The 22848-nt window shown below is 37.7% G+C and overlaps 1 protein-coding gene across 4 annotated transcripts in view; it reads left to right on the top strand.

The window, feature by feature from the left end:
* The window catches only part of LOC149797810 (uncharacterized), an 85800-nt gene that overhangs the window by 41436 nt on the left and 21516 nt on the right, over window positions 1-22848 (top strand). For 2 of the 4 annotated variants that reach the window (XM_089962799.1, XM_089962796.1), the window contains exons 1-6: window positions 11004-11161; window positions 13510-13714; window positions 14846-14986; window positions 15541-15642; window positions 19892-20055; window positions 21531-21588. In XM_089962799.1, coding sequence (XP_089818925.1) covers window positions 13577-13714; window positions 14846-14986; window positions 15541-15642; window positions 19892-20055; window positions 21531-21588 — 603 coding nt within the window. In that variant the 5' untranslated portion in view covers window positions 11004-11161; window positions 13510-13576. Of the gene's footprint in view, window positions 1-11003; window positions 11294-13509; window positions 13715-14845; window positions 14987-15540; window positions 15643-19891; window positions 20056-21530; window positions 21589-22848 lie in introns of those variants that run through there. The other 2 variants (XM_089962797.1, XM_089962798.1) reach the window with 2 other exon arrangements.

Below are 22848 nucleotides of genomic sequence, written 5' to 3'. Positions count from 1 at the left end.
TTTACTTGCTGTCATACTCGAATCAGAGGTTAAAGGTTGTCTGTTCTGTACCGTCTCTTAGGATAAGATTACATGTTCATTGTACCTTTGCTTGCTGTGATACTCGAATCAGAGGTAAAGGTTGTCTGTTCTGTACCGTCTCTTAGGATAAGATTACATGTTCATTGTACCTTTGCTTGCTGTGATACTCGAATCAGAGGTAAAGGTTGTTTGTGTTGTCAAATAAATGTTTGCCGGGCCTGCTAGAGAACTCGATCCTAGAAGCCAGGGCTGTCTCGTCTTGTAAATAAATGTGCCTCTGAGTCACTTGGCAGTCAGAGGGGTCCGTCCTTAGGATAAGTTACGTGTTATATGTTTGTCCTTGTCAATTCACTAAACACGTCCTCTTGAGCCTATAGAACGTTATTTGACGATCTAGAGGCTCTTGCAGGGGATAAAGTGTTTCGTGTTACATGTTGTATTGTCATGTCGGAAGCAGTCCTCGTGGGGTTCTAGAACGTTATTTGACGATCTAGGCCCTTGCAGGGGATAAATGTTTCCGACTGTCTCGTTTTGTTTTGGAAAGCTAGCGTTTCTCATGCAAAGTGTTTCTATTAAAAATATAAAAATATATAATAATATGAATCACGAAAATATAAATACCATACTTGCTGAAATTAAAGAATTACAACAGCGAGGTTTTAATATTTTACTAGACACTGAAACAATTATGTCAGATTTTGAATCCTTGAATGAGCTATCACGCTTGGGGAAGAACAATCTCCCTGCTCGTTATAGGTTCATTAAGGGTTTGCAAGATCGTGTTTACAGATCACTTGCCGGGATAACTGAAAATCAGGTATCTGAATTTATTCCACTGTGCCGTGCAGTTGAGAAGATTCGTCTTGGATTGTCACAAGAGTATGAGACTCGAAAATTAATTAGCACCAGGGTGAGACGGTTAAAAGGTTATATAAAGAATCTAGACACGGAAATGCCTTGCATTTCTGACAAAAATACTAGTGTTTCTGACTACGAGGCCGACAAGGAAGTATAAACCGCATAGCGTGTGACTCACAGCACAAAGTGAAAGTAGAACCTGAGAACGCTAGCGCCCCCCCCCCCCCCGCTTGGAGTGTAAAGCACATTTCCACGGGTAAAAAAAAAAGTGTATTATTTTTTTTGCCCTTGGAAACTCAAAGAGTTTCTCAAGTGAAGGGCGCTTTCAGATTTTCAGGATTTGCTTAAGCGTTTCAACATCAATACAGGAATGAGAATAGTTCATAATCTGTTCTCGTTGACACCAAACTATGATCATATGATTTTGCTGTAGCTCTGTTAATTGTGACGGAGTTAACAAGAAGTCTTCGTCACCATACACGTCAATAACTATTTTAACGGGGAAATACTGTTCTGGGAATGTCTGTATTTGAAATGCGGTTTTTATTGCCTCGTAAAGAATTTGCTTATCATGAATATGAACTCGTGCATGAATGTACTCGGGTTGATACATTATACACAACCGTTTTTTTTTAAATGCGTGCTAGCACTTTCAACGATAACTTATGCTGGTTTTGATAGGGTATTTGCACGATAAAATGACGAAAATGGATCAGTGCAGAAAAAAAAACTATTATAAATATTATGGATCCCTTGACTTAGGACTTCACCAGTAAGTTTATACTAACAGTCTCGTCACGCAGGTCCAACAAATTCCCCCTCTGGTCGATGAGTTTGAAATTTATCGTTGACAACCACGGGTTATGACACCGTAGATAGACCGGATTGATTGGTTCTTGCACAATCAGAAAACCAGGGGGGTCTCTTGGTGTGAACGTATACAGGATAAACCCCTGTTGTGCCGTCGTAGTATCTGATGCGCTGTAACTGCCATCGATGACGTCACATACAAGATTGACCGCAATAACATCTGTGATATTTACGATCCCCGGTGAGATGTGTCTGCCATCGGATGCTGTACTGTTGTCGTGCTTGAGAATAACAGGTTGTGGTTTTATTCGTTCGTACGCGGCAAGAATATCTTCGAAAGATTGATCGATGAGATCAGAGACTGATTTTCTCAGCTCGGGCACGTTATATCCAGGAAATTTAAAATCTGAAATATCATTCACTTGAATACCATATTTAATTGCAAAATCTGCTCTGGCTATCTGTCTATAATTATCATCGATATAGTCTTTAAGATCCAGTAAAGCCTGAATTATTCTTAGATTTATAGTTTCCATGGCCGATGCGAGTTTGTTTAGTTTTTCTATGGTTGTGATAATATTATCACGCGGACTTGTTAAATCAGAAATATAATCTTGGAAATATACTCGCAGGAGTTGTAGCTGTTGTTTATGTACTAGATTGATCGGAATAAATAATTCAGATTCTATATCATCTAGACGGTAAACACGGAGCTCCTGCCCCCCCTTAACACGTGGAGCTTCTATACTCCAAGTATCGGGCATTAAAGTACTTTTTCTTGCTAGTAATTGATCTGCAAGGAGTAAATAATAATTGTACTCGAGGTCGTGTAGTGCTTCTTTATAGGTCATAAAATCCGATTTTTCAGGTTTTGGTGGACGAGGTTTAACCTCGGGGGCCTTTGGCCATCCTAATAATGTTCGGATTGAGCTGTTATAAATATCCACGGCGTATCCTGGCGTTGAGATTTCAATGACCGCAGACAGCGTTGGTTCATGAGCTGTTATAGATATTTTGGCTTCCTTGCCGGTGATTCGTTTTATTTGGCGTTGTATCTCATTATTGATTTCTTCGATCTGATAACTCCCAGTGGGAAGTGTAATTGTATTCCAGTCAAGTTCACCCTGTTCGCCGGAGTCGGCTTTGCTTTTCCCGAACACGAATGAATTATTTGGCTGCAGACCACCAAATGATGCCGACCTAACATTGGGCCAGCTGTGATACACACTGAGCTTTGCTAACGCGATTTCACTCACTGGAATTGGAGTTCGAAAATTAATACCGAATTCTGGTGTCGTCGAGGACACTGAGATCATTGTGGTCCTTACCGGTGTTGTGTTTGTGACTATTTGTTGAAGCAGTTCTATTGACATTATTTATTTGTTTAGTTTTCAAATAGTCATTGTACGCATCTGACATTAGTTTGAATTCAGAATCTGATATCGTAGCGTCGCTACTTTGCACGTCTAACGATGATGATATCAGCGATGATAATTTCTGATATGCGGTCGTGGCTGTATTTAATTTTGTCGTGTAATCGTGTAATTTTGTGTTAGCACATGATGATATTTTTTTTGCTATGATGCCGAAAACTCCAGCTGTTGTTGTGGCCGCGGAAACACAGATCGTGGCGGCGACTGCTGCAGTTACCGGAGTGACCGCTGATAGTATTGCTCCGGCAGATGCAACAACGGCAGATACTGAATAAACCATAATATCCAGCACTGTTATGCGGCGCTTGTATTTTTTTACTTTTTGACTAGTTACTTCGATGACAGTTTTTAACTCAGATTGCCACTCACGGACTTGATTGTATCGATATTGTTGAGCATCTGGCGTCGTTGACATTATTCAATTACGCGGTAACCAATTGAGGCGTTGCAGCGACGAATTCCAAACAAAACCAGTAAGATGTTGCTGTTAAACTATCGTCCTCGGCTTCAAGCATAAATGTTTCCTCGGTTCCGCTGTTTAGTATTACAGTGCAAACCCCGGAATACTTATCGGTGGAATGTCTCCAAGGATATGTTGTGAAGATTTCAAATTTAGCGGCTGAAAACACAGACAACCTGTAAACACCGGTGGCTGTTGCTGTATATTTGATAGTGTTCTTTTGTCGTGACCATGTTGCGAATCCCGATGATACCGTGAATACGATGTTGGTGATATGCCCCGGAGTAACTCCAGTGGGAACTTTAATCAAACTGGTTTTGTTAACGATATCAGGAATACCCGATACGATATCCTGCTGTGTTTGTTTGATCGTGTTAATGTCGGTCTTTACATCAGCGAGTTTTACATCGACGACTGGAGGAGTCCCAAAGAACTTATCCACGACCTCATCAGTTTTTACGAAGTTTCTTCGAAATCTTGTAAACGCGCCCACGTGAACATCATGCTCTGCACGCAGCGTATTTAGTTTACCGTTGACGATGTCCACGTATTGTTTGTTTGACGCATCCTGGTCGGATTCGGGATTCGCTAACGCGGTTATTTTGTTGCCGCTCATGCTGAGTTCGCCTGTCATCGTGTCACCGGCTTTTTTCACACATTTATCAACACCTTTATCAATACTGTCTTTGATGCTTGCGATTGATATATTCGAGTCCTTGATCCGGCCGCCATCACTAAATGCAACGAAGTTATCCTTGGTAGCTCCAAGAACTCTGCGAATTATATCATTCCACTTAATGTTGCTCGTTCTTAGTTTTCCTTGCCTGTCTTGGAAAATAGCAACTTCATCTGGGTCAACTCCAGCTATATTCAAAAGATTATCGACTTCATCTTTGGTCGCATATTTTGAGAGATCAGCATCTGTGCTTGGTTTACCTCCTCGTGTGAAAGGTCTTCCGTAAATATCCACCATTATTCTTATTGCTGTTTTTCAAATGCTAGCATTTCTCGATGCGGTATATTCATACACTACTTTATGAGGAGGAGTTGCTGGATTTCTTGAGATTGCATCAAGAACATTTAAAACCTCCCTCCCACAAATGGGCGGATCAATTAATGTTTGTGTTGGTAACGTCGACTGCCACACTGGAACATTAGAAAATCTGCTGACATACTTGAGAAACTCAACTGGCGGTGCTAAACCGTACGAATCAAAATAGATAATTCCACGTGGATCGATCGCGTAAGCAACCCAGTGAGTTCCCGGACCATCTTTGTTGTCGAGATTGATAATGCCAGTTTCTGGATTATTCGGTCGTTGCGGTAATTGATCTCGCATAAATACGCCTCTGAAATGTTTTACACGCAATTTTTTAACAGCATCGAGTAAATCAAAATTGCTCAACGGCGTTAGAATTTTTTTGGATACCATGATGGTGGAGTTCCTGGTAGTCTTAGACCGCGTCCCTTTTTTTTCTTGTATCCTTTTCCCGTTGCCTTTTTTAGTGCCATTCCAGCTGCAGTTCCAACTGCACCGAGTGCTGCGGCTTTTGCTACGGCTGGTGCTGCCGCGGCAATCAACGCCGGTATTGCTGCGAGAAGAGGAAATATTCCACCGGTTTTAGTCATGTCCTTGATAGCTGCAGCAGAGAAATCAAGTCGGACACCGGTTTTTGCTGTTAGTGCCTTATTAAAATGTTTAAGCTGAGTATTAGTCAACGACAATTTGTTTGGACCACCAGTAATCTGATCTCGTTTTAGTGTTATTGATGTCCCGCACGTGCTTGCGTTCTTTGATTGCAATTTCTTCGTTTGACCGGAAGTCAAGGTGACATTAACATGACTGTATGACATTATATCCTAAGTTTGATTTTAATTGCGTTACATATTCTCGATTGGAGCGTCGATGACCCTCATTCGTCCGCCAACACCTTCAAGCAGCATTGCTTTATCGGAGAGTATGACAGCAATCGCTCTGTAACCACCAGCAGGAACACCTACACGAGCTCGGAAATGTAGGTCGACAACAGATTGTTTAACCAGATCAAGATGTTCCAGCGAAAAGTAATAAATCGGATATAAACTCATAAAGTCTCGCTGTGATATTTGCAGGCCAGTGTCTACATTAAGGTCGCGCCCCATAAATGACATCAGACGATGATACGCGCGTGCGACACGATGATGTTCGAAATCTATTAATATATCCTCAGATGGCTCCTGATGCCCATTTATTCTCAACGAAACTTCAGAAACTCCAAGTGTATCAAATACCATTGGATTTCTTTCCTGGCTATCTGTTCTAGCACGGTATTGAAATGCAATGAAAATATGTCGTGGTGCTGATACTCCTTGTTGCGATGATATATGCCATGTAAACAACCCACCATTATCACCCTGAATAACGTCTGTGGTTGTTGTTTTCCAGGATAGCAGTGATTTACCGCCCGTGTCCATGAAAGACAACAGTCGTTGTTCTTCGGTGATTGACGGAGACAACACTGGCATCCACAACCACAGTTTAGTTAGTATTACCTGACCAGGGGCAACAGCAGCATCTCGCCAGATAGCGTCATTATCATCAGGTTTTCGCACAAGTACAACTGTGTGTTTGGCACCGAATATGACCTTGTGGACATCTCTGCAGAATCCAAAGATGTGAGACAATGGAATCACACCTGAGAACTCTTCATCTCCACTTAACATCGATCTACGTGTTGCAAAACCCAAATTAAAATTTTCGTTCATCGATGCAACTGCGTCACCGGCATTATTCATTGTTACATTCCTGTTCTCGGGGCTGTCGGTTATATCCTTTGCAAACATCATTGATGGTCCGGCTGATCTGGTGTAATCATCCGAGTATCTCGCCAACCCGAGAATTGTTGTGGCAACGTCGACGTTATCATGAATTGTTTCAATTTCTTTTCCATCTATCATGTAAATAGCGGATTTAAATAACGCCATGATGCCGTTGTTAACAAATCCAACTCGGTCGCCGATTCCGTAGTTAGTGTTATCATTCTTTAAAAGCCTACCTTCAACTTCGATGAAGGCCTCAGCGGGCAAGAAGTATCTACTTGTATCCTGGACCTGTAGTTCAATTCTTCCGCGTTGGTTAGGATCACGTGCTTCATAAGAATAATATTGAAAATCACGTACAGAATCATCTTTAAGTACTGGTTTGGACATATCAAACGCGTCATTGGATTTTCGTGCAAACATTATTATTATTTGTGATGATCTAATTAAAATGTTATCGTCACCGGAAACCACTACCAGCTATCAAATTAGCAGTTACACTATCTTGCAACGCTTTGGAGGTAATTCCTGCTGTTGCGATCTCAGCTAATTTCTGATTTACGGCCTTATTTACTACGCTACTAACATTTGCCGGCATAGCTTCAGTGGATGGTAGTTTTACTGGCACCAACCTCTCGACTGGGTTTTTTTTTCGTATCAGCTGTGCTAGTCGATCCTTGATTGATTGAAATGCTTTCCCGGCAAGACTACCAACAGTGCCAATGGCTTTATCCTTGACAACATCAGCGGCTTTCATCGCGAATTGTTTTGCTAACGGTCCAGCTTTCGGAGCGATTCTTGTGACTAAATCCCTAACAACATCACCGACTCCATCTCCGTAAACAACCTCGTATACTGGTAATCGTGAGTTTACTACTCTGACACTTCTTGGTCTGCGAAAAGAATCGTGTAGTATCATTTTATTTAATTATTGTTTATCTAACTGAATTTGCTAGCAAATTTAATTATTAGTCGCTGTGGTAACCGTCTGCGAGTTCATCAATGAGCCCCCGGTAGATGCTGATATCCATGATGCCACGCTGAAATAGTCTCTGACAGATATCTGCGGCTTCATTTATAATTTCCGGAGAATTGTTTCCGGCACGTCTTCCTCCGATGAGAACTTCCAACCGTGATACATCATCGATGATATTATTAGGGCAGGCAATAAAACCGGATCCTAAACCCTCCCCTGTTGATGGTACAATTCTTGGGGATAAAATGTCTTGAGGCAAACTTTCAGAAGATGTTGTTAAGCTAATTATCGGCGACCTAGTTTGTTTGAATTTTTGGCCCCGCGGACTTCCTTCAGATGCAGCCTCGTATTCACTTAACGGAGTTAGGTCAGGATCTATTGCTCTTCGCCGTGAAGGATATTGTTGTCGTTCTGTGTGTTGCAACGGTGATTTTTCTTCTTGAGGTTGCGATGGTGGAATTTCAAGTTTACGTATAGCATCTACAAGTCTATCGTATTTTGTATCGTCCCTGCTGATTTGTTTTTTATTTTCACGTATACGATACGAATATTTGATAAAATTATCATCTGTCATAGAACCGTGTTCTGGGTTTAAAGACACATCTCTTCTAATCAATCCTAACAGTATTGTCTCAGGTAATTTCTCTTCTGGTACATTTTTAAGAAGTTCAATATAATCCGGCGTAAATCTTTTGGCGGGGTCAGTAATTCTCCCTGTTACTCGCTTACCAGCAGGTACTGACACAACAACTTCATCGGGTGGAGGCGGGGGTTTAAGTCCAGCTGAAATATCCTGTAAAATTTTCCTTTGCTCTATTAAAGCCTCTTTGGTAACAGCTGCGGATTTTTCAGTAGCTTTGGTCACGGGTTTAAATAATTCCTCCGTAGTCTCTGCAAAGCCTTCCCGTGCTTGCTGTCTTAGTTGTAATTTTTGTCTGACACTATCACGGACAGGAAGAAATTTCTGAATTGCTTCGAGACGTTCTCGAGCTAATCTAGTCGTATGTGCTTCTCCAATATTTGCCATTATTTATTTGTCAATGATTTAATTCCGCTAACATAAAAATGTTTTCCCTTGGAAACTCATTTCCCAGAGCAGCAGAGGGGATGGACCCGACCCATGGATTTTTCAATAACGACCCCGCCACGGAAACTGTTTCAGATTTATTGAAGTAACCCAAGTTGTCAGTGCAAACTCAACGAGTTTGTCCCTGGAAACTCTTCGAGTTTTCGGGGGACATTTTTTTTTGTCCTGTATTCTGAATAGAAGGGTTTATTTCGTCGAAATAAGCCCTCTATCGAGGAATAGTTTCCTGGAGGGGTTTATTGTGCAAAAAGTTTCGGTCTGTACAGCCCCTCTGCTGCTAGTGTATATAGTAGACAGCTTACTACAGCCATAGGGGTAAGTAGTAAATAACATAAGTCAGATTTGAAATTGTGTCTGTATTTTAAACGCCTTGCATTCTTGAAGTTTAAAATTCTGGAAAATAATACAGTGTTTGGTTATAGAAAATTATCGGTTTTATGTAATTCACCGTTGATGGCTTTATATTGATGTAGAAAATTGATGGTAGCATGCTGTATGCATTTCTTGCCATGTTTATTACATTTCTATGTGTTGGTTATGATTTAGGAGATATAGATATTTTATTATTAATAACGTTTATTCATTGTAATAGTCTGTTCTTAATGAGATCCTCATGAATATGAATGTATCGCGAAAACGAGGCTGTATATATATATATATATATATATATATATATATATATATATATATATATATATATATATATATATATATATATATATATACTTCCCTTTTGGGGGGATTCTCTGACATTAACTTACTATAATGATAGAATTACAATGGTCTGTGATTTAAGTGTGTATTTTTCTTACGTTTACACTCATCAATATTCACTAATGGTGGCATTCCCTGCACCATTTCAGGACTCACGGTACTAATTCCACTCCAATGGTAAACATATGGAAACACTATCATATTCAAAATTCAATAACTTAAAATTTATGGGTGCTGATAATGACACCTATAATTTTTCGTGCACATCTAACCTTGGTGCAAGCTTATGTGTGGAGAACACCATATGACCCGCGGCAATTTGTTTACATACATGTGCATGAAACACGTGTTATTGATTCTGCACCAAATGAATCAGGTGCTACTTTCAGTATTGAGTACTCCTGAGTCAAGCCTGTAAAAATGCTAAAATTGCATCAGTAGAAATTTGTCAATATTTTTGTTACATTACATATAGGATAAGCTCTCAAAAGATATTTTTCCTAAAATTTTAATTTTCATTATTAACCAATTATGGACCACCAAACCTGTAAATACTCTATTATTTCTTCACCCATTTCTAGACTGCTTCACAGTTCTTCCGTATAATTAGTACCGTCCTTCATGCTTAACGGACTTTCCATACTAATACGGCGCTAGACTGCGTGCACTATAGGCTAGTTTATTTCCATCAGACAACATAATGACGTGGTTGATCCTGTTCGGTAACTGCTGAATAATTGTGTAAATTACATAACGTTGAGAATTTGGAATTATATCCCTCTGCATGTATGTACATAGAAATTAAACCGCTTGTTAAATCCACATGAAAAGCAAATTTGTAGTCGTCATTATTTTCCTTTGCTTGATTCGACATTGTAAATATCGGAAGCAGACGACTTATATATGTACATCTGAAATAGTAATACACCCCTTTGCTGAAAAATGGACTCGTCCAGAAACTGGAAATGGATCCGAGCATGTCCGTCTATACACTGAAGACTTCACTTAAGCATGAAACGCGCAGTCTCAGAGTCAGTTAGAAACTATAAATCAGTGAATGAATTGATTAAGTTCCTTGCACTTTTTTTTATCACATTAAAGGTTTTTGTTATTTAAGTCAATGGGGGGGGGGGTACAAACAAACGGGTTTGTATTATCAGAAAATAATAATTTTATCACCATTTTATTCACCATTCTTCAACTGTGAACAATCGCCATAAATTCTCAAAATTTAAAATAGGAAAATATCAATTAGGAAATTTGCAAATATCCAAGATAAATAAACTTACATGCAATAAAAAAAACAAAAAAAAAAACAAGGAATAAATAAATAAACTGTTGGCGGGGGTGGGGACAAGCGCTCGCCTACTAAAAATGAGCTCGAATCTACCGGAATGTTTCGTAGAGTAAGTTTTCTATACAAATTAGATGGTTAAAAGTAACCACTGGAAACGGTCTACAATGCATTAGATCGGGGAGGAGGGTGGGGTGGGGCTTCGCCCGGGCCACCACCAAAGAACCATCCCACATGCCTGTTGCCCACTTGTTTACTACCCACCTCAAAACTTTCCACTTAACGATATTCCTGGATCCACCCATGGCTAGTTTGTTTAATTACATGCAATAGACATTTCTCCCTGTCTTGTAGCTCAAGTCTGTTTCTATTAATCAATGTATTTCTCATTTATTATACATTTTATTAATGTTTTCTTTTTCTTCATTTGATTTTGAAAAATCAAAAATATTTTTGTTGTCAATACTGATTATTATACTCATATTTTCTTTATATGATAACCGTTAATTCCAAGACTTTAAAAGAAGTGCGTTCCCTTGAGAACTCTTTAGGCTGGAGAAGCGCGCCTAACTTCGAACAAGAAGTATATATGAGGCGACGCATATTATACTTTCTCCAAAGAATTTTAAAATTAGAATTGCTTTTATGTAATGATCAAGTACTTACGAGGTTACTTTTTCAGAGTTTGATGTCGAAATTCCTCATTTTGGTGAGTTTGCAGTTCATTGAGTTGTGTAACATATTTTCGTATTCGCAGGACACCCAGGTTCGATTTTGTAATATCAATGGTAGGGATACTAATACTAGTACTACCAGGACACCGTATTTTCAGCAAAATCAGGTAATGCGTCTATTTTACAGCATATTTAGTCTTTTTAGTTCCGATTTTTCCTTTAAAGAAATGAACCTTGAACATATGCAAAGCTGCATATCTTGAGCTGAGACGCATCAGCTCAATTCGCAAATATCTTTCAGTTGATGCCACTAAAACACTTGTATGTTCATTAGTACTTTCAAGACTGGACTATTGTAACTCAATTCTGTCTGGTTCATCTCAATATCTACTCCAGAAAGTTCAAAACACAGCTGCTCGGATCATACTTAGAGTACCACGATCAGAGCACACCTCCCCGCTGCTCTGTACCCTACACTGGCTATCCATTCAATCCAGAATCAAACACAAAATTTGTTCTCTGTGCTACGTTTCACCGTCAGACTCTAGTCCAACATACCTATCTGACCTCACCCATGTGTACACACCAACAAGATACTTACGCTCCTCTTCTGACAATTGTATACTCATTATTCCCACTATGAAAACAAAGTCATATGGACAGCGTTCTTTTGCATACCAAGGCCCAGCAACGTGGAATGAATTGCCCACTGAACTTAGACACAAAGACACAGTGATCATATTAAAGAGGGCTCTCAAAACTCACTTATTTTGACTGCAAGAACAAACTTAAAGACCTAATAATGTTTCCTTCCTGAAATATTCTCAGCATGTTTTTTATTTTTTACTGTTTTTCTAATTTCCTGGTGTTTGTTTTTGTATTAATATTATTATGTTTTTTTATCTTATTGGTGTTGTCTAATGTTGTAAAGCTCTTAGAGCTTCTAAAGATTAGGCGCTATACAAAGTCCTCATTATTGTTATTATTATTATTAGTGCCACTATGAAAACAAAGTCATATGGACAGTGTTCTTTTGCATACCAGGGCCCAGCAACGTGGAATGAATTGCCTGTTGAGCTTAGACACAGACACAGTGATCACATCCAAGAGGGCTCTCAAAACTCACTTATTTCAACTGCAAGAACAAACTTAAAGACCTGATACCGTTTCCTACTTTAAATATTCTCAGCATGTTTTTTTAATGTTTTCTAATTTCATGGTGTTTGTTTTTGTAATCATATCATTATATGTTTTTTATCTTACAGGTGTTGTGTAATGATGTAAAGCGCTTAGAGCTTCTAAAGATTAGGCGCTATACAAAGTCTTCATTATTATTATTATTATTATTATACATCACACTGATTCACAGGGGTTCGTATCGTTGCTTAAAATTGACCTGACGATCACAAGTAACATGTACTATATAATAACTGTTATATAGTACATGTATGACAGGTCAGTTCTAAGCAACGATATGAGCCCCTGTGGTATGCAACGTAAGACACATTGCCCGATGTTTTTGTTATGTTTTTTAGCACTGAAACAAAAACATGTGCTGTGTCTTACATTGTAGGACTAGTATAAATAGTCCTACAATGTAAGAAATCTATCCTGATATTTATGTTTTGGAAGTCAAGTTCTTGCTGCTGAAATAACGGGGCTGTGTTGTGTGTTCTGATGTTGACTAACATTGTAACGAGAAGTCAAACTTTCTGAAATATCTTACATATGGCAGTCCATATCGACATTTTTATACAAATTAAAGTCTTTTTTCTAATAAATTCAAAACCTCACACAAGCAGTGGACCTAGTGTCGAGTTCATTGGCCTACATTTCATTTGCCTTGAATGTGATGGAAGTTGTGATTGCTTAAATCAGATTAAATTGAAGTATGTTTCTTAAACAAAATGAATAAAAATATATTAATATTGAAGAAAGTGTTTAGATAACTTTCTTTCATTCAAAATTCTTATCATCCTTTTAACTAATTTCAGTATTTTCTACAAATTAGTTGTATTGCTTTAGATGGACTTTACTTACTCAGTTGTCTTTTTTTCTAATAAATTCACATTCTCACACAAGCGAATGAACCTGTTTTCAAGTTCCATTAACCTTCGTTTCAGTTGACTGGAATGCAATGGAAGCAGGTGGTGCCAAAATTGGTTAAAAGAATAAAGATCTTGAATGAAATGGAGCTACACCTTTTCCAATATTAGTGCAGTATATTTTTTATTCATTTTGTTAAAGAAACATGTTTCAACTTAATCTGATATTGGCATTCTCAGCTTCCATCACATTTTCAAGTTAGTAGTAAAAATCTGCTAGTTGCTATTATTTTTTAAATTTTTAAGCATTGTTAATGCGGTCTTTTATCTGTTCACAGCATTCCTCGGAATAAAGGATAGGATATAGCAGACATAACTTCTAATAATCCGAGTCTGGATACGGTCATGGCTTCCATGTCAACAGTGATGAAAAATCTGTATACCTTTGCCAACATACTTGTACAGGCCAGTACAGGGGCTGTCTCACAGTGGGATGTGAAATCCATAACTAATGCCTATAACTGGGCTGCATACTGCCAAAAGGTAAGTTACAGCCAGTTTTAGATCTCTGGTCGCAGGGATTAAATCTAGGTTTTATTTTAGACCTATAACTCATGCATAGTTATTGATGACATACTTAGATTAGAAAGCACGATTTGCGTGGTGTAGTAATACAATTTTTGGCAGACATTTTCTATGTCCATTGCCTAGTTCTGATTCAGGATATGAATTTAGACGGTTACCTTGTTGGGAGCCACAGTAGCTCAGTTGGTAGAGCATGGCACTCGTGATTCAAGAGTTGCTGGTTTGATATCTGTCCAAGCCACCCTTATTTGACTGCCTCTGTGTCCTTTGAGAAAGGCACTTGCATCATATCTGATATTTATATTCTGCATATCAGCATTTGACAACCACAGACTATTTGTAAACACTTGTTTTACTGAGTAGGCTTGGAGATCTTAAATTGACACAGTGCTGAATGATAACAACTCAAATCAACTTAACATTCAGTATAACTGAAAAGAAAGGTAATTTTTAAATCAAAATTTGAATTGCACAGAGTGAAGAAAATTTGATTAGGAAAGGTTATAATAATTTAAGAATGAGCACATTTAACAGACCTGTATGTTGTGAATGTTAGGTATATTCTGTATGGGAATTTGTTAGGAAAAATATATTTATGTTGCTTTTCAAACAGTGGGTGAAATCATCACTGAATAGTGAATATGATATACTGGCAGCAGAAATGTTTCATGTGTGATGCTTCATGCACGTCATTTTGCTGTGAATGATATATGACTTGTGAGTAAAGAACTGCTATAATGGAGATTAAAATGACATAATGACAGTGGAACCTGAGAATTAAGGAAACAGATTTTACTTTGCCTTTGTCCTGAATTCTCATGTGTCCTTATTTCAAGGGGCCAGACTCGCACACCTACACTTTGCTCATGAGGGTTGTAATCAGTTTGGATTTTCCCAATTAATTGTGGTTCTGTTAAAGGTCTCATTGTCCCAGAAATGGCCTTTATAACTTCAACCGACATGTCATCATTTTGTTCCTTTTCTTAACATTATTCATTAATGCTCAGAGTTTTTCCTTGGTTTTATTTCTGTTTTGATGTAGCAACAAATGACCAGAATGCCTCTGATTTCTTTTTTCTTTTCTTTCAGTTTTACCAACAGGCCAAAGGCAAGTCATTTGCTGTACATCTAGACAGACAGATTCGAAGTATTGCCCTTCTGCTTGATCCGCCCGGCCTTTTGGAACTTAACCTAGAGAGACTGGAAGATGCCACCTCTCTTCTCACAAAGGTATCATACATACAGTTCACTTTAAGATATAATGATTAACTATAACAAGTTATCTCCCTTAGTCTGACCACTATATGAATATTTGCTGGTTATAAATTTTAACTAAACATGTGCCATTTCACTTAGATTACATCACTTTGTAGGATCACTTATATCAACAAAAAACCCATAAATCTTGAGCATGATGAACACACTTGCTTGGCATTACAAGGAAAATTCATTTATGGAATCAGCATAGATTCTGTTATGCATCTTTTCCCCTGTGTTACCCCATCCCTAGGTGTCATAGGATGGAAACCCCGTTGAGATCCCTCCCCTTTAACCAGCATGAACAGGCCATGTCATTTATGCAACTAGCATTGACCTCTGGTTTTCCCACTACCTTCTGGGTACTTGCTCGGGCTGATACTGAAAATGGTGAGACAGAGTTTACATATTCAAATGTTGTAATTTCACTCATAATTCTTTTTCATCGAATATTTTCACTGATAATATTTGTTTTAAATAATTCTTTCTTGCTTGGACTTTTGTACGTATACATTTTATAATTTCAGAAAATTCTAGGTAATCCAGCTACCACAGACAAGTTGACTTTCTATATAATAGACAAGTACAGACAAGCAGAAGACCCCCAGCAGATAGAGGAACTGAACAAGGTATCTCAGTTGATAAGTTTGTATGGGCATGGTTATAAAAATAATGGGTTTAAATGTTTGTAATAGATGAATACCATTTTTGAGGTATGCACAGCCTTAAAATGTGAAGGAGTACTTGAGAAATCAACTTTTTAAAAACAATCCTGGCTTTAGAGTACCTTGAAAACACAAACAAAAAAGGGTTTGAAAGGTTATTTGATATAGTTTAGGCTTTTTATTGTAAGACTGTTGTGATATTCAGTGATGGTATGGTACAGATGAGAGGTGGAGTTATCTACCTTATCTAACACATTAGTATAAATTATTGTATTTTAGTATCATTTAACTTTGTAAATACTTAAGGTTTAACATGATTGCAAAATTATGAGTAAAGTTCTAAGCAAAACAAGAACCCCAACATCTGCCAGAAATGATAGCAAAATAACATGTTTGTGAATAACTAAATCTTAATACTTAGTCATTTCACTTTATCAAAGAACAGTGTAGCAAATGGAATTTCTTTGCAAAATTTGCCCCCGAAAATGCTTTGTACGTCTTTTTTTTTAATTCACAGTAACTTACACCAGTGTGTTTATTGACAGTATTTGTGGTTATTGCATTGTTGTATATTGCATTGTTTTTTTGCCCCTGCTTTATGTATTGAGGGTACATAAAGTGCTGCTCATAACATATATGTCATGTCATAAATGTTGTTTCTTCATTAAATATGTTGCCCAATCGTAATACTTCACAAATCCAGCCCTCCCAGATAAAACATTTAAGCTAAAAGAGCTGAAGTTAAATGGCAGTGGGGCATAGTGATCTCCCTTTGATATAGAGATTGGCAGCAAAAATCATGAAATTCTCAGTTACTGCTTCTCCTGCCAAGAAGCTTGCTGTCACCACAAAAGACGTTGTTGTTGTTTTGGGGTTTAACGCCATTTTTCAGCACCCTGGAAAGAACCACCAACCCACGAGAAGCTACTGGCAAGCTTTCTCACATACCCACATTGGCTGAATCCGAGACTCAATCCAGTGTAGACAAAGGTGAGATGGCAGTGATCCATAACGGAAAGCGCTTTAGACAACTCTGCCACTCGGTGCCCTACAAAAGACCTTGCAAAAGCCAGAATCAGCATTGATACAAGTTGGAGTTCTCACTTGACAAGGAAAGCATACTCCATCTATATTTCCAACTTTTCTTTCTTTCTATCTAGACAAAGATCTGCCTTTACAAACATGGCCTATTTATGTTTCGACAGGCCTAGGCCTACTACAAGGGATCTTCAGGGACAAAGTTCTCAACTCCATAAGTTTTCGGAAATCAAAATCAGTCGTCCAGTCTTTCAAACCTGGTGTATACAGGTAATTATGGAAACCAGTCTAACCCACATATGACCTCTCCATTTACAATACAGTACTCAGTACCTTGGCCACTGACAGATTCCACCTCTCAATTCTTTCAACCCTTGGTCATTAGAAGGGACTCCCTTAATTGGTGACCAATTGGAAATCATCATTTCTACTTCAGGGTACTCAACAAGTTTTGTCAGTGGCAAACCATGACACTCTTTGCCAGCTCCATCTCAGTTCAACTCATGAGACATCAGTCTGTTGTGAGCAGACAATGATGCTTGCTCTTGAGCTCCATCTTCACTTCTTAATTTCACTGTTTTTAAAAAGACTCGACCTTAGAGCTTCTGTTGAAGTATTCTGCCTTTTACTTCTGGAATTCTGCCCTCATACCTTATCAACCACCTGTACCAGAGCTCCAGCATCTGTTGATCTTATATAAATGAAAAAAGGAAGAATCTAACTTCAGATTACTTCTACAGTCTGAAAGAATCAGACATTTTGAACTGTTTACATAAATTACAAGACCCTAGCATCAACCATCTCTTTATCTCACAAAACTCCTTCCAACAACTTTTTGTTGGTGGATGTACTCCTGCCGTACACCATTTTTTCATTCTGAAATCTCAACATTTGACCAGGACATTGCAGCTTTGGGGATGACAGAACAGTACTTGTATGATTGAACATCTTTCTGTGACACTCAATAATTAGTTTGCATTGTGGTAGCAGTTTGCTGTATGTTGTATTTATGGCTATCATTAAACAGGCTGAACAGATTGTATTATTTCTTACTCTGAATTGAAAGGTACAAGGATGGGTCTCCATAATGGTCTGGGTTATGAACTGAGCTGCTCAACATACTTTAGCCAATGTCATCACAGCATCTGCAGATTTACAATTGGCGGAATGAGATGCCTGCTTTCCACTGCCACCTTCCTCAATGATCATCAAGAGGCCAAACTAGGATCACAATTATTATTCTCTAATTTTTTTTTAATGGCCAGATCGACAAAGTACACAAACAAGCCACTAAGAAGATTAATTTTCCCACCCCTCAACTGCAACACTGATACAGGGACATTCAGGAAGCCAACAAAAGGAAGCAAGGAACGTGACTCAAACACAGACCTCTGACAAGCCATCCTATCATAGTTCCTTTGTGTTGAAAACCAGTTCTTGTGGACCAAAGTGAAATGACAACATATCAATAAATAACTCCAATTCAGATGAATTTATTTTGCATTTCAACCTGCAAGGTTAGAACAGTTGCCACAAGCATCAGCTTTGACAGAACTGTTCTCTAAATGATGTCCATACAATGGAGATCTGAGACCACATTCTCCAGTTTTTACCTCAGGTTTTATATCCCAATGGGCTCAGCTCGATCTGGTGGGGTCTGTAGCACAACAAGTCACCTTTCCAGGTAATGAATCAGCTTCATAAGACTTCACAACATCTGCTGAATTTGGGGGAGGAAAATGTTCCCTTTCTGAAGTCACACCCTGACAGATTGAGTCATCTCCAGTCACATTACCTAGAAGCTGTCTCACATACCTTAGGGGACTGGAGATGGCATCTGTGGGGTATGGGGATGTACCTCCTTCCACCTCTTACCTATTCTCCTTAGGTGTTATGACTGGGTAACATATTTAAAGAAGAAACAGTTTTTTTTACTAACATTTTTCTTCACAAATACTCAGTCATAATAGACATACACCATTCCATCATCCCCACAGTAACATCCATATAGAGAGCATGCCTTCTGCTTCAGTAGTAATTGAGATATTCATGAGATTTGCCACCAGTCCATGTATCAAGGGGAGATCACTCTGCCCAACCACCACTTCTGTAATCAGATAACTTTTAGCTAAGTTTTATCTGGGAGGGCTGGATTATGATTACGATTGGGTATGTATTTGTGAAGAAACATTTTACTTGAAACAATTTGTTTCCACTGTGGAAGTATTTGTGAAGAAACATTTTACTAGAAACAATTTGTTTCCACTCTGGAACTTTTAAAGGACTTCATGGGTTGAAATCAAGCTTGACGTTAAGAAAACCTAGGTCAAGTATAATTTTCACCATTTTGAGGCAATATTTTAGAGTTATGACCCTGTTGGACAAATAATTTTGCCTTTGGTTTGGTTTCTGCTCAGTATCGTTTTGAATAACTTCTTGGATTTAAATCAAATTTTTTATGTGGCTTTACATTATCAAAATCCATTTCAGGTTCAATTCTCACCATTTCCTAGCAAAACTACAGAATAATGGTCCCTATTAGACTTAAAACATTATCTTTCAGTTTTCTTTTGAGTAACATTTGAAGATTTCATAGATTGAAATCATATTTGACACAAGTTTTTACATATAAAAGGGCTAGGTCCAGTTTGGTTTTCATCATTTCTGGCAGATGTTGGGGTTCTTGTTTTGCTTAGAACTTTACCCATAATTTTGTCTCAGCACAATAATTTTTTGAAGGTCTTAAAAATGGATTGGACTCAAATCTGAGACTTTACATTAATAAAGTTTGATTTTTCAATTTTCCAGGAAATCTTAGAGTTATTGTGCCTATTTGACCTGAAACTTTTGCATGTAGTTTCTGCTCAGTACCTTATGACTGTATGGATTGAAACCAAATATTTACTGTTTTATGGCATAATTTAATGGAGTTATAACACATGTCAGACGTAGACTTTTGCCCTATAATTACATCATAATGGGAGGGCATCCATTGCATATGGACACATAGTTTATTCAGTGTTCAGAGCAGAGGTTTATCAGATAAATTATGGAGACACTTTCAAAACTGCATTTGTAAAGCTAGGCAATAATTATTCAAGGCATTCTTTATTATATTGTATAGCTTAAAGACTGATTAGGCTTGAATATATTTGGTGGGTCCTTTTCTCAATAGATATGCAGAGAACTGTCTGCTGAGAAGGACTGGAAAGAGGTTGAGCAAAATGAGACCATTGAAATACAAGAGAAGCAGGATCATACTGTTTTGGTGAATACCCATGCACATATACTTATGGAATGTCTACACCATCAATTTTTGCACACCTCTGATATGGTTAGGTTAGTATTTTAATAAGAGTTCTCAGTAGAACGTTTCGTGGGTTTCGTGGGTGTATGAGTTTATCTACAAGCAGTTTGATCTTATATAACTGCCAGGCTTGTTCAAGCAGACATCCCAAGTTTGATCAACATCGGATCAATAATTTGGCCTCCATAGTAACTTGCTCAGCCAATGAGATGCAAGATCATCCCATTAATATGCACTGGTCTGACTCATTTTTGAAAGTAACTAAGATATTGATGACTTAAACCCATATTACCAGTTTGATCAAACTCAGATTAAAAAAAAAATATGGCCTCCAGTATGGTAGCTGAAAATGTCTCAAAAACACGTATCTTTAGCATTGCCTGTTTTTATTTTTAACTTTTTTTTCTCCCAACTTTCAGTTTGGTAGAGCTTTTCTTATGTTTTGCCACCATATAGCCTTTTGTTAACGCAACAAACTGCTGCATAAACAGAGAGCTTTAGATAATGTTTAGAATTTATTAGACTCTTACCTGAATTAATGATGATACTGCACTAATGCGATAAAAAAAATTTGCGTGCGAAGTCAGAGAAGCATTTCTGCAAGCATACACTTAATGAGGTGATCTTTTATCTAATTAGCTTAGCTTGTTACCTTTATGGAATGTTTATTTCTGATCTGAGTTGAATCAAACTTGGAATATATGGGCTTATACCATCAAGTTCTTGGATGAGTTTGATATTGAACTGGATTCACACAAGTTATTGAGGTGAACTTGCACCAGATTGACTAAGCTTGTTAACACAATTTAAAGACCACATTATTTTTATACATTTTGATCAAACCTGGAATATAGGCTTGTATGATACAGATCTCATGTAAGTTTAGTCAAGAGAGAGATCCAGTCATATTAATGAGTTGCTTCTGCATTTGATTTGCTAACTTGTTAGTACCCTTGCTGCTGTATTTTTCATCTGATTTTGAGTCAGTTTCAAGATGTCCAAAGAATTTTGTGATGAGCAAGATCTGTTAATATTAATGATATTGAGTGCTTGTGCAAGTCACTCTCAAATCATATGCTGTAATTTAATCCATTTTGTTTATTTTTACAATGATCAAATATTGATTTATTATACCAAATTAATGCCATCCCTAATTTGAAACCTAAATTTGGCATGTAATATATACAGATTGCTCTTTTATGCTCAGATACACTCTTTTGCCACTTATATTAACAATAACTACGCTTATACCTTTCATGTGGGTTGGTATATTTGAACCTACAACAAAGCAGTTACGGTTCACATTTAATTCCATTTCCCTTTGATCGGGTAACATATTGTTATGATTGACGGGTACCCAGTAGAAATTTGCCAAAATATTTACATCTCTCTTCACAAGTGATTATTTGAATGACTTTCAGCATGTCATGCTCAGTATTAAAAATCAGATTAATTGTACTAGGTTTTTGATCTAACACAATTAGAACATTTTTTCCCATTTTTGCAGGTTTGACAAATATCTCAAGGATATGCTGCAAAGAATATGTAAGGGACAGCATGGATGGGTGAGATATATACAGTATCATTACATTTTTATCCCTTTCATCAGCATGAGGTGTAGGCTATGTGGGGGATGTATCAATAATGATATGCGCTGTTCCATCCATTCTTCCATATACAACATAGCTTTAGTATGATGTGGTCTTGTTCCTCTTCAAACTTCATGTGGCTTGCTGATGGGTTGAGTGGGAGGCCTATTGATTTTAGTGCTGCCAGGTCTGAGGTACAGTTCACAGGATCTGAAAATGTGATTTTCCTTTTATCATGACAAGTCAAGATTCCATGTCCAACACTTGGAAGGAGAAGCTCTTTTTTTATTCTTAAGTTGAGTTGTGAAAAATCATGGTTACTGGAGCAAACATTGCAATGCTTTTGGTTCCAGTTTATTAGTTCCCTGCATCCTGATTTCAACAATTGTCATAGGTAATATTCACTTAAGCACCTTCCTATAATTTTTTTAGCTCAGTGATGAGAGGTCAAGGTCACAATAACAAATTTGTCATGTCAAGGTCACAGTTACTGCAATTATCATTTTGGGTTCCAGATAATAAATCTATTTTCTTTCAGTTTACTGCACTCAATTTTGTTGTCAACTAAATAGTTGTTTTACAGTTGAGGAAGGGCAGTTGATTAAATCAAAGGTCAAGTTCACTGTGTGTGAAACTAAAATAAATATTTTACTTTACATATGTAATAGCTGCAGTATGTTATTTCTCTGATAGCTATATAGGGACCTCATACCCATCTGTCTGTACATCCAACGTAAAATCTCATTAGTACAACTAGGTCCCACCCTGTTTTTAATTCATTACCATGAGACTTAGATAGATATTATGGCCATCCCGTGGAGATGAACATATTGCCAAATCACTTTCCTCCTACAATTTTCATTAGAGTTATTGTCTTTTTTTTAAACATGCAACTGAATGCAAAGTATGACAAAATCTTTTTAGTCTCGTATTATTTAATGGATTGTGATGAAATTTTGGTAAATGTTATGGTTGTCATGTAAGACACATAACAAATCATTTTGCTTCTGCAGTTCTTTTTAGAGTTATTTCCCTTTTCATTCTATAGCTTTGATTGCTTAATATGGCATATGATACGACATCATTTGTACAGCTACTCTCACAAATTTTTTTATGATCAACATATGCGGATCATATTATGATGTCCGTTCATCTGTCTGTCCCTCTGCATGTCCATATATTGTTAATTTGTTCTTCATGGGAACTCAAGTTCTCCACCTCTAAAGTTACTAAACT

This window comes from Sinohyriopsis cumingii, chromosome 6 (genome assembly GCF_028554795.1).
Source record: "Sinohyriopsis cumingii isolate HCF-2022 chromosome 6, ASM2855479v2, whole genome shotgun sequence".
In the NCBI taxonomy this organism is placed as follows: domain Eukaryota; kingdom Metazoa; phylum Mollusca; class Bivalvia; order Unionida; family Unionidae; genus Sinohyriopsis; species Sinohyriopsis cumingii.
The sequence above is the reverse complement of the archived record's forward strand: the minus strand, read 5'-3'. Positions and strand labels throughout refer to the sequence as shown.